At 34.5% G+C, this 12844-nt stretch overlaps 1 protein-coding gene across 1 annotated transcript in view; it reads left to right on the top strand.

The window, feature by feature from the left end:
* Positions 1 to 6076, top strand: part of LOC122052155 (hsp70-Hsp90 organizing protein-like) — a 37375-nt gene extending 31299 nt beyond the window's left edge. The window contains exons 2-7 of the mRNA XM_042613550.1: positions 4132 to 4402; positions 4968 to 5044; positions 5190 to 5413; positions 5526 to 5592; positions 5662 to 5721; positions 5826 to 6076. Coding sequence (XP_042469484.1) covers positions 4132 to 4402; positions 4968 to 5044; positions 5190 to 5413; positions 5526 to 5592; positions 5662 to 5721; positions 5826 to 5939 — 813 coding nt within the window. The 3' untranslated portion in view covers positions 5940 to 6076. The remainder of the gene's footprint in view (positions 1 to 4131; positions 4403 to 4967; positions 5045 to 5189; positions 5414 to 5525; positions 5593 to 5661; positions 5722 to 5825) is intronic.
* The last annotated feature ends 6768 nt before the right edge of the window (positions 6077 to 12844 follow it).

Raw genomic sequence — 12844 nt, 5'->3', positions numbered from 1 at the left:
ACTATTTATTTAATAAATATAGATTCACTAATTGAGTGCATATTATTGTTTGAATAGTATTAAATTTATTTACTGAATATCCGCAATCTAATTCATAGCATGAGAGAATTTGTGATTGGATCATAACTTGTGATTATCTCTACATGTGCAATTATGAACATATTAGAATTTCCTTAGTCGTCGAATTGGTGCATTTGGACAACATCAATTCTGTAAAACTAGGATGAGTTATACTCCTTGGTTCGACCAAACAGTTGTTTCTCACTAGCTGAAAACATTGGGATGTCGAGAGTTAAACGTGGATGCTAGTTATGATAACTAGTTATCCTCTATGAAGTTCTTACTGCAGCTCAAGTGCAAGTTTCCTTAGGCTTGAGATGTACAACTCACCTTGGTCATGGAGACTTATACTTTTCTCCTTGGAGGTATGGACCCGAGATGATTGGATATAAGTTGAAGTGCCCAAAGGTGTTTGGATAGCCCATAGAGGATTCATTACTCTTTACGAGGAGACGTATATCCTATGACAACTCATTAGGATTATTACTCAAAGTTTTTGCCAAAGCATCACATGTTAAGAGTATGTGATTCTTGTACACATGTACGAGTAATTTCAATCCGTATAACGAGGAAATATTACTTGGGCTAGGTGTGACGTAGTTAGCCTAGTGGGGGTAGACACATAGTCCATGTCCTAAACTAAGGAGGTATAAAATGAGTGAAAGGAACGAGACATGACTCAATGTAGCTATTGAAGAGTTCAGAATTAGTTCTAAGATCAATTGTGATTTTCCGTTTAATTGGGGATTATGATGTACTACTAGGTGTCACTCATGATCGTTCCATAATGAAGTAGTTAATTATGGATGACCAAGATAAATCGGGAATCTATTGGGTCACATGCACTACGAGTCTCTAAAAGACATAAAACAAGTTAGAGAATAGAATTCTCAGATCAAGAGATAAATGTTTGGTTGGACCATACATAAGACAAATATGGAAATATTTGTTGTAACGGAAGAACGGATGAGCCACATCTCTTATGAGAGAGTTGGACCTTATTTGGTTTAACCATGAACTAATTTGGTTTAGTCATGAACCAACTTGATTTAGTTGTGAACTAAACAAAGGGGTTAATGAGCTCATTTTTTGTTAAGGCATAATGGGTTGGATTTGGGATTTCTAATTCAACTCATTCAAAATGACTATATATTGATATGATTAAGAAAGAATTAACACACAATTCATTATTGACATGTTTTTGTTTTGGAAACCTAAACCCAATACCTCTCTCCCTCTCTCTCTCTCTTGCCACGACCATGACAAGAGGGTCTCCTCTTGTTGCTGTGAGCCATCCAAAGGAAGGTCTTCTTTTGCTTCTTCTTCTTCTTGATCCTTCTCCTTTGCTCGTGGCTAGTATCTTCTGAAAGCGAAGCTGGTTCTCTTGGAGTTGTCTTGAAGAGCCCAGTGTGGATACGAATAGAGGCGAGATTCAATAACGTCGCAAAAGGTTGATGCCCTTCTCATTACAGGTCATCCTTAAGGTATACCTAGAATAATTGTTATTCAATTTCGTTTTGTTTTATGATCTTGTCTGCGCGATTGTATCTTGCATGCGTGTGGTGTGTATGATATAATAAATTAGTTTATTTATCGTTAAGTCTTTCGCTGTGCATGTTTACGAAACGTGTTTTTAGCACACATTGCTTCGGTCATATCCCAACAGACATATGAAGTGAGTATAGTTTGTTGGATATGTTAAGGTTCAAATATCAAACAAGTTGAGGTCCTCCTAGAGTTAGAGGGTGTAAAGTTGTTCCACACAAGAACCATGACCACTATTTTTTGGCTAAATAATTATTAATAAATTTTAAGTATTAATAATTATTTTAATGATAAAAAATACTTTTCAATAAAATTAATGCATTAATAAAGATTTAAAAATAAATTTTATCACAATGGGAAGAAGGGATATATTGTCTGAGCAATGATATGTTCACAACATTGATGGTGCTCGGGTGATTGTTATAATGTAAATACTAAATTTTAAAATTGGAGAGATCAGGAGGAGGAGGAGGAGGAGGAGAGGGAGAGGGAAGAAGGGGAAGGAAAAGGGAGAAGGACTTGCAGTAGTTTGGCCACGATCTCACTATGGCGCGGCCGCGATTGCAACTCACGGCTAGGCTACAGCAAGCCCGCTTGGCAAGCAAGTTGGTCGTCAGGTTGTTGGTTGGCTAGCATGGTAGGAAGCTAGTTGGCCGAATTGGGCAGGAGAGGAAGCTAGGTGGTTGGATTTGGCATAGAAGGAAGAAGGCATGGGAGGAAATTGTTTGGCTAGAGAGGAAGACAGAAGGAAGAAGGTGATTGTTGACTAACAAGATTTGGCATTGAGAGGAAGGAAAGTCCATTTTACCTAGATGAGAAAATGGATCAAAATTCATATAGGTTTTCCTTTAATTTTACATCAAGCAAATGAAGGAAATAATTTTGACCCTTATGTAATCAATCCTTTCCTTTGTTAGTCTTCTTGGGTAAACACAGGGCCGTCTCAAGATTCCCTGAGGCTCTAGGCAATAATAATAATAATAATAAAAACCTTTTAATATATTTTTAATTTTTTTGCTCAAGTTTTTTTCATTTGAGTTTGGGATTAAGAATGATCAATTTTAAAAAAAATTGATTTATTTTTTAAAAAATAAAATATTATTTTTATATAAAATTTAGTTTTCTCGCTAATATTTAGATAATTTTTTTTTACCATTGTTAAATTATTTAATCCTTTTGAGACATTGTTGAACGTAAATAAAACTTTATTAATTTTAATTTTGATTTTTTTTTTTATGAAACATTTTACTTTACGTTGTCTGGATAAAAAAATCTCTGATTCATGTAATTATTGAGGAAGAAAAAGAAAGAGTGAGAAAGAAATATTATCGACGAGGGAGGAGAAGAGCATTCTCTGAGAGTATCACCGGTGAGAGAGCATAAACTTACAGAATTATCGATGAGAAAAGAAAAAAGATATCGACGAGAGTATTAACGTACAAAATTAATGATCAGAAAAGAAATAGGCACGAAGCATTGATGAGAGAATAATTAAGATTTTTTAGAGATATTGAAAAGGAAAGAGTTTATTAGTTTTATAAGATATATAATTAAATAGAATAAAATCTTGGCTAAATGCAATTATGAGGAAATAAGATTAAATAAAATAAAATCTTAGCTAATTGTAATGATGAGGAAATAAGGATATGTAAGGTATAAATAGGAATAATGAATTAATTGATAAGATGCAATTAATGAGTTAGCATAATATTTATTAATGTGTATGCTATCATTAATTAATATTAATGACTCAATTTAATTTTTTTAATGTCTATTTAATTATTTAATCAAGGGCCCTAGTAATATTGGGGCCCTAGGCTATGCCTTGAGCCGGGCCTGGGTAAACATAGCAAGGCTGCAAATGATCTAGGAGCTTCCTTGCTTTCCAGCTTTTGATTACCAAAACTTGCTAATGGACATTTTATCCTTGTGAACAATTAGGCTTTCTAGTTGGTTGTGCAAGGTGATCACTTTTCATTTTAAGTATGAAGCTCAGTTATTTTCTACATAGTGGAGCTGCTTCAGTTAGTAGCTTCTGTTGCCTCATTATCTCTAATCAAATAGTGTGTGAAGGCAAGGCTGCAAATTGCTCTCTTATTGGCATTTAAAATAACAATCTGTACCTTTTGTGAATGCTGAATGCAACAAATATATGCTGCTTTTAGTTTTCATTGCAAATACATACCCTGGGCCTACAGAGCTATAATTCTTAGTACGTTTCTTATAATTGGTGTTTTTTTTTGCTTGTAAGTATATATATAATCTCAATATGTCTGCCCTCTTTTTGGACATTCTTAATCACCACCAAATCACCTTATTGTCTGTTGGAACTGATTGCCAGTCTTAATATCGTGTTTGCAATACTTGTGCATACTCGGAAATACCGTTTTCCACACAACCTGCATGCTTTTTGTACCCCAATTAAGAGGAGGAATTTATGCAATTTTTATTTTTGGTTTTGCTCAATAGCCTGCTAGATCAAGTTGCTGGCTTAAGACAATGGATTTCAATTTTTTTTTTCTGCAGTATGAAGAATGTATAAAAGATTGTGATAAAGCTGTTGAACGTGGAAGAGAACTTCATTCTGATGCATTGACTAGGAAGGGAACTGCACTCACAAAACTTGCCAAAACCTCCAAAGACTATGAATTTGCAATTGAAGCTTTCCAGAAAGCTCTAACCGAACACCGTAATCCAGACACTTTAAAAAAACTAAATGATGCTGAGAGGGCAAAGAAAGAATTAGAACAACAAGCATATTTTGATCCTAAATTAGCAGATGAGGACTGGGAGAAAGGTACTGTTTTTTATTTTTTGATCCCTTTTTTTTGTGCACTTCCATTAATGAATTTCCTGGTTAGTTTAAGGTGCATTTTTCTTTTAGTTGACTGTTGCATTGTTATCTTATAACTTCATTCACAGATTCCATCATCTTTCCCACCTCTTATGGAACACTACAAATTTTGTTAGATCTTGACTTAACATGATCATTGGTTTTTTGACAAACGATACTCAAAGTAACTTCTGCAGCATATTTGGTCCATTTGTTGTCATTTATCTTGTTCCATGCACTTGTCTTATTTAAATGCATCACCGGTTAAACTCAGTTGCCTCAATCACACAGTTGTTGTATTGCTTATGAATTGTATTCATTGGTTGTTCAATATATTGTTGTATCACATGATTTTTTGTATTGTCTCATTTTGTTACATATAGATGAGGATGGCTTTCATTGAGTTGTGACTTCTATGAGCACTTAATTACTGTTTGATTTGAATATTTTTGGTGGACTTGCATACCATTTTGCATTGAAGTCACTTTTATTTGCATGAGTGACAGTGTGTGATATTTTTACTGTTTAGGCAATGAACTTTTCAAGCAGCAAAAGTATCCAAAGGCTATGAAACATTACACTAGAAGAGGCCCAAAGGACCCAATGGTACTTTTCCTACTCAACTTGCTTCTTAAAAGATACGCAGGAAGTTCTGATTTGTACAATCAGAAATGACGAATTCAATCAGTGATTCTAATTCCATGCAGTTTTTTTCTTGGAATTTGACCTTTCATAACTTGCGCTTCCAAAGGTTTATAGCAATCGGGCTGCTTGTTATACAAAGTTGGGCGCTTTGCCTAAAGCTCTTAAAGATGCCGAGAAGTGCATTGAGCTTGATCCATCATTTTCTAAAAGATACACAAGAAAAGGTGCAATTCAATTCTTTATGAAAGAGTATGACAGAGCCTTAGAGACATATCAGGAGGGCTTGAAACATGACCCAAACAATCAGGAATTGATGGATGGTGTGAGGAGGTAGGTAGCATTTTTTGCAAATACATTAATAAAAAAAGAAAATTTGTATGGTTTCTATAGTATGACTTCTTTGGTCTGTTTGACACTAGCAACATCTGTTATCTGGTTTCAGGTGTGTTGAGCATATCAATAAGACCAACAAAGGTGAAATTAGTCCAGAGGAATTGAAAGAGAGACAGGCTAGTGCGCCATCTGTAGTCATAAATATATCACTTTCGTATATGCTCTTTACTTGAATCTTTTTGCAGGCAAAGGCTATGCAGGACCCAGAAATACAAAGCATTTTTACAGATCCTCTTATGCGACAGGTACCATTTATTTCCCTTCTTGAACTCACCATTTGTATTTCTTATTCCATGTTGAATCATTTCTGTTAAGATACTTTTCAATCGACTTCTGGAATTCCTTGTAGGTCTTAATTGACTTCCAGGAGAATCCAAAGGCAGTACAAGATCACCTTAAGAATTCCCAGGTGACACACAAGATACAAAAGCTTGTTAGCGCTGGAATTGTGCAAATGAAATAGAAAGTGATGTTTTAGGAATTTATATTTTGTTCTGGTTCCCACAACTTGCAAAAGTTCTTGATGGGTTTCTCAGCCGTGAAGTTTACATATTAAATGTACTTTTGGTTCCCTTAAGTTATTGTTCCTACTACTGTGCAGTCTGTTCTAGTTCTTCCTGAACTGATTTCATTCATCTTACTGATTTTTTTTTTTTAAAAAAAAATTCTCAAAAACGGATAACTGGAGCCAACGATATTTTGTTGGAAAGCATGCATGCTGTTGAGCTCTAGCTCTACCAAGTTTAAAGCTGAATATGTAGTCCTTAGTGCATGGTCATTGACGCCACCTGTGAGCTAAGCGTAAACAGAAGCTTTGGCCTAGTTTTTGTATAGAACGATCCCCTTTTATGTGTTAGTAGTTTAGTTTGAATGTGTTCTTATTTTGGTGTATAATTCCTGAAATTATGTGTCTACCTATTCTGAAGAGGTGTCTTGATTTAGTTTAATACGGTGTTTTAATAGAAGTGTTTTAATTAGTTTATAATTTAAACATTATTTAATTTACGTAGGTGTTTTTATAGTGTTTTTATTTAGTTTACGTTAAGTTGATATGTTTTCCTTTAGTTTATGATGCTTGCATTAGATTATAATTTCTTAGATTCGTGCTTTAGCTCTATTTAACCTTTTCTACTGTGTTTTTTTTCTGTGGTTATGAACTTATGATCCAGATTTAAATTAGGAGATTCAAAAGATATTCTAGTTTCACTACATTAGATTTTTAGGAATAAATTAAATAAAAAGAACCGTTACTAAAAACAAAATTAGATTAGTAGGTTGAAGACGCCGGAGGATTAAATTATGATGAGATGTATGTAGTCAATTCGGATGCTTGTAGGGTTACAAGTCTTTTATTATATATATATAGTGGTAAAAGATGATTGACTCGTCTCTCACGCAAGTTAATATGAAAAAACTAAATTAGAAATAATTATTAGTTTTAGACAATTGAATAATTTACGAAGGAGGATAAGTATCTAAATTACTAGTTAAAATTTAATCCTTAGATTCTATAATGACAATAATATTATATAATAGTCAACTGTCTATCCGAAAGGACTACAAGTTACATTACTTGATGTTATGTCTGACGTTTTTAAATGATTTCATACTTTATTTGTAGGATAATTACCTGAGATTGAGTAATTGAATTTTCAAAATGTATTTAAATTTAGGAAAATTTTATATGGTTGAAAAAGGTATGGTTAATGGTCCTAAAATCTCTGTGCAAAGTTTTAACTTTGCCATTAGTCCTTATGTCAAAGAATATTTATTTTAACTTTCTAATCCATACCAATTCACTATCCATGCATAATCTTATACAATTATACCTAATTAAACTACATATATACTTGATTTTAAATATTTTATACCTAATAAAGTGGATTATGTACCTACATAGATGATGTTAATCGATCTATTATAGATAATGCTCAATTTAATAGAGAATATATTAGATTTTAATTTAAATGATGTTAAATTTAAGAGAAATTATATCTCATTATAGACTTTTGTACCTATATTTTATCATGTACCTAAGAAATGTGTACACAAGAATGATGCTAAATTTAGAAGAAACTATACCTCATTATGAACTTCTTATGCTTATATTTTACCATGTACCTAAAAATTGCGTGTATTGATAGTGTACTAGATTTGAGTTAAAATGATATTAAATTTAGGAGGAATTATACTTTCTTTTAAATGAATAATACCTCCTTTTAGATTTTTTAGACTTATATTTTGTAATAGTTCCTTGAAATATGTGCACAGATAGTTAATTAGATGAATTGGTGCAATTTAAGGAGTTAAAATAAATATTTTCTGACATAGAAACCAACGGTAAAATTGAATTGGTGTGATTTAAGGAGTTGAAATAAATATTTTCTGATATAGAAACTAACGGTAAAATTAAAATTTTGTATTGAGAGTTTAGGATAATTTACCCTTGAAATTAAGCACCTAGGATAAAAATATTCATATTTTTTATATCAGTTTTTGGACGTGCTAATATACCTCTCATAGAGCCTGAAATGAGTTTCATGGGTAAATTAAATTTCTTTCTAGGGCTTTAAACTAAATAAACTAATCCATGTTAGCAAATTAAGTATATTAAGGAAATCATTAAGAGGTTTGGAAAAAATAAATTTTGGATCGGTCCTGATGCATATTTAGCAATAAATTTTATTTTCGGATTTGAACTTGGCCTGCTTTAGCTAAACGGATGCTCGGATTTAGCATCCTATAAGATAAATGTTGTTTCTTTTACTGTTAAATATTCTCTCTAGAAGTTCGCACCTTAGTTTTTGTCATATGAACTCATGCCTCTGATATTTCAAATGTGGAATTTGTCTCGTGTTTGGACTTTCTTGCTCGGTTGTGCAAGATGATGTCAACGACGACTATGACAATGGTTATTACAAGATGATGTGTTTCTTGCTCGGTTGTACAAGATGATGTGTTTCTTGCTCTATTTTTTTAGGTTTAAGCATATGGAAATTGGAGGATCGATGAGGATGAGAAGATTTAGTAATTGCTTAATTAGTTGTTTTTTTAGGTCGTACAAGATGATGTGCTCCATTATACTTAGCAATTAGTCCACCAATTTGATTCTTAATAGACAATTCAATTTAGTGACATATATGTTGAGTTGACTTGATAGGTCTCACCAACCTTGTAGGGACGACCCTAGTCTTGTGATCCAAGAAATTCAATTCAATTCAATAGGCAATTCAATTCAATTTGTGCACCTTTATATCTGATTATTGATTTGGTAATAATATTGTTTGTGCATATTTCTATTTGACGTGGACTTAAAGTAGTTTGAGATACTCATCTTTATTTATCTATTTTAGGTATATCTATAATAATAGTTACTAATTGATAGTAGATGTAATTTATTTACAACCGTGGCTACTTTAATATTTGTTATTGTTATACTAATTTAGAAACAATTAATTAGGTTACTTTTGTTGATGAGATACTAGCTTTTATTTGTAATAGATCAAAGTTAATATTTTAATAATTTAAATTTGGAAACAAGAAAAATACAAAAATAAAAAGAGTTGGATGTATAAAAAGAACTTACTTGAAAATCGGGGTTTAACTGATGAGTTTATTATTGAGTTGGAATAATTTTTAAATTTTGCTTCTATGAATAAGTTAAGGGACATCCTCCATGTTCCATCCTTCTTGGGAACTAGTAACATAGGTACGGTGCAAGGGCTCATGGTTTCTCGAACATACCCCTTTTCTAATAATTCATTAACTTGCCTCAGAAGTTCCTTTGCTTCCTCCGGATTGCTTCTATAAGCAAGTCGATTTGGAATGGATGCACCGTGTATGAAGTTGATTCGGTGCTCAATTCCTCTAATTGGAGATAAATCATGCGGAACCTCTTCAAGAAAGACCACCTTGAATTCCTGTAAGAGAGAAACAATAACACTAGGCAAAGAACCGTTAAGGTCGTTAGTGCTCAGGAGTACCTCCTTATACAAAAGGATAAGGAACAGCTGATTTGAAAACAAAGCTCGTTTGATCTCACTTTTTTTTTTACATAAAAATTATTTTTTCTTTCTCTCTCCTTTTTTTTTTCCTTGCCCTCTCCTTTTGTCTCTTTCCTCTCATTTTTCTTTTCCTCGACTTCTTTTCTCTCAATTTCCTTTTCTCTCTTCTTTTCATTTTCTTTTTGTAATCTCAACTGGTCCTTCATAACTTGTGGTACAAGAATAATAGGAATCCCCTTTAGAGTAAAAGAATGCCTATTTGTGAGGCCATCATGTGTTACCTTTCGATCGAATTGCCAAGGTCTCCCCAACAATAGATGACATGCATGCATGGGGACCACGTCACACAATAGCTCATCTTCATATTTGCTGATGGAAATTACTACCAAGATTTATTTTGTTACCTTAATTTCACCGTAATCGTTTAGCCACTGGAGTCGATAAAGACGCGAATGTTTCCGAGTTGGTAGTGACAATTTCTCCACCAAATCAGTACTTGCCACATTGGTGCAACTCCCCCCATCAATAATAACACTGCAAACCTTGTTATTGACAAAGCAACGAGTATGAAACAAGTTCTCCCTTTGATTACCTTCTTCCTCCTTAGCTTCTAGATTGAGAACTTGTTGGGCCACCAATAAGTCCCCAACAACAGCATGTTGTTTATCATCACTGCCCTCTTTTTGTAGCACTTCTTCAACTATTTCATCCTCATCTTTCGACTCAAGTTCACCTTGGGAGTTTATTACCATCACTCTTTTGTTTACACATTGACTAGCTATATGACCATTCTCTTGACATTTAAAACACTTGATATCACGAGTTTTGGAGGAAATGAGCTTGCAATTATCTTGAGTAGTAGATGGTGTGGGTTTGGGCTTCTTGAAGGGTTCAAAATTTAGCTTATTTTGAGGTTGTTCCTCCTTTCTTAGAGTTGTCCACCATTTGCCGTGAGTAGTCATTGGTTGTCCCTTCCTAGCCAATCCTCTCCTTTTGAGTTGTTCTTCCACTTTTTGTGCTTGGTGGATCATGTCCGACAGCTCAACATAATGCTGCAATTCAATAATATCAACAATTTCTGGGTTTAAACCATGTAAAAACCTGGCCATGGTGGTTTCCCGATCTTCATCGACATTAGCTCAGATCATGGATAACTCTATCTCCTTGAAGTATTCATCCACACTTTTGGAACCTTGAGATAACCTTTGAAGTCGCTGATATAAGCTTCTATAATAATGACTAGGTACAAACCTCCTTCTCATGAGCACTTTCATCTCCTCCCAAGTGGACACGGGTTGCTCTCTATTCCTTCTCCAAGTCATCACCACTTGATCCCACCAAATAATAACGTAATCAGTGAATTCAATGACAGCTAACTTCACCTTTTTAAACTCTGAGAATTCATGACAGTCAAACACCATTTCCTTCTTGGTTTCCCATTCCAAGTAAGCTTCTGGGTCATTTCTCTCTTGGAAGGTTGGAATCTTCATCTTAATCCCTCCTAAATCATTATTTCTTCTAGTTCCGTTTCTATTCGATATCCAATCCTGCTCCGATTATAGTTTTGCTCATCATAGTCTTCCACAATAACCTCTTCATCTTCTTCGACATCAATCCCTTGGGCATGTCTTCGTTGTGGTCTAGTAATACGGTCTTGTTGATGTCTTCTTGGTGTCTCATCCTCCACCCGATCCAACCTCTCATGGATAGATTCTAATTCCGCCCTCATCATTCGTTGCATCTCTCCCATCAATGCTTGTAGTTGCAAGTTCGGAAGTGGCATAGCCCCCTCATTTGCTCCATCCTCTTGGTTGTTGGACATGGCTACAAAATGAAAGAAAACCTCACAAGCACTCAACTCATGTTTGGATAGTAAGCTCTCAATTAATGATATCTCTTAGTTCTTAATCAAACTCTAAAACGAATTAGAATATCACATAGCAATTCAAAAGATACCACTGAAACTTATGATGGCAAAATTTTAAGAGAAAAATGAAAGAGTAGAAGTTTGAGAGTAAGGAAAACAAGAAAAGGATTGTTGAAGACAATTTACTTGGATTCGCACAAGCAGTCTTTTTTTTGCGCTTTCATCTTCTTCTTTTTTTTCTTTTCGTAGCGCTTTTTTTTTCCACGACTTTTTTTTTCTTTTGGTTGAACAACAAGTAAAGATAGATTTGCACTTGCCTTTGAACCAAAGCTTTGATACCAGATGGTACGAACCCCACCAACAAATGTCATGGAACCCGAGACAATGGTGGATAGAGCCCCAAGAACTAGATGACAAGAGTGTGTCTTGACCCGTAACCAAGAACTAGCACGAACCAAGCCTATGAAGGAAAGAAATGCCACACTCGGGGTGATAAGTTTCGATAGGTTGAACGCCACGAGAGTAAACTCGATAAGTTCATAAAGTCCTTTCAAGAACTAAGAGAGCACACAATCTCACCAAAAACTAAGTTGCTTCATACTAAGATGTCCCTCCCTTGTATAATGGGAGTGAACAAGGAAAAGTACAACATAAGTGCATGCATAATTAGAGTCCTAATATGGCATGTCTCATGCAAACTATCTAGAAACCCAAAACAAAATAATGCATGCACAATTAAAGTCCCAAGTCGCATGCTTCATTAAACAATCTAAAATACTTAAGTTTTCATGCATGAACGAGTTCCTATGTTTATTAGCGTTCTTCCGTTAAACGCGGTTGAATCCTAGATGGTTATGCCTGATTTCGTGGATTAGGTTACAACTAGCAGTTGGGATTATCTTGGTCTCTCCTTGCTCATAGTCCACCCAATGTTCTTTGATTAACCTATTTAGTGTTTCCTTGAAACGCTTTGCCCACAGTCTTATAATTGGGCCTTCCGGAAGTGATAACTGATCTCTCCTAGCTTCAGCCCTTGGGCATACATCACAATCACACAGTCGTGTTAGCTCGTTCAGTGCCTAACACGACTCACCCTTGTCATTTGACACGACCATGTTTGGCCGCACAACGCTCAACACAGACTAACCATGTTAGGCTACACGGCCATGGCGCATCACAAGTGAAACGCCCAACACGTGACACGACTTGGTCGTATTGACCACCATGGATGTGGTGTGTTATGGTGAAACACTAAATGCCTCAATTCATGGATAAAAATATGACAATTTTTATGAAACAGTGGCAATTACTGTTATTCTTAGTGTTCTTCATGAAAATCACTATTGTTGGCACATGTTTTATATGTTGATTTTCCCAAAACAATCACGACAGTTTTAGGACCGTTGTTCTTTGTGATTTGGGATCATAAAGAAATTAGATCCTAGGCTTTCTTCTCGCATTTCGACAAATAAATATCATTTTATGTTAGCAAATCCA

Source organism: Zingiber officinale, chromosome 3A (assembly GCF_018446385.1).
Source record: "Zingiber officinale cultivar Zhangliang chromosome 3A, Zo_v1.1, whole genome shotgun sequence".
In the NCBI taxonomy this organism is placed as follows: domain Eukaryota; kingdom Viridiplantae; phylum Streptophyta; class Magnoliopsida; order Zingiberales; family Zingiberaceae; genus Zingiber; species Zingiber officinale.
This window is presented reverse-complemented; position numbering and strand designations above follow the sequence as displayed.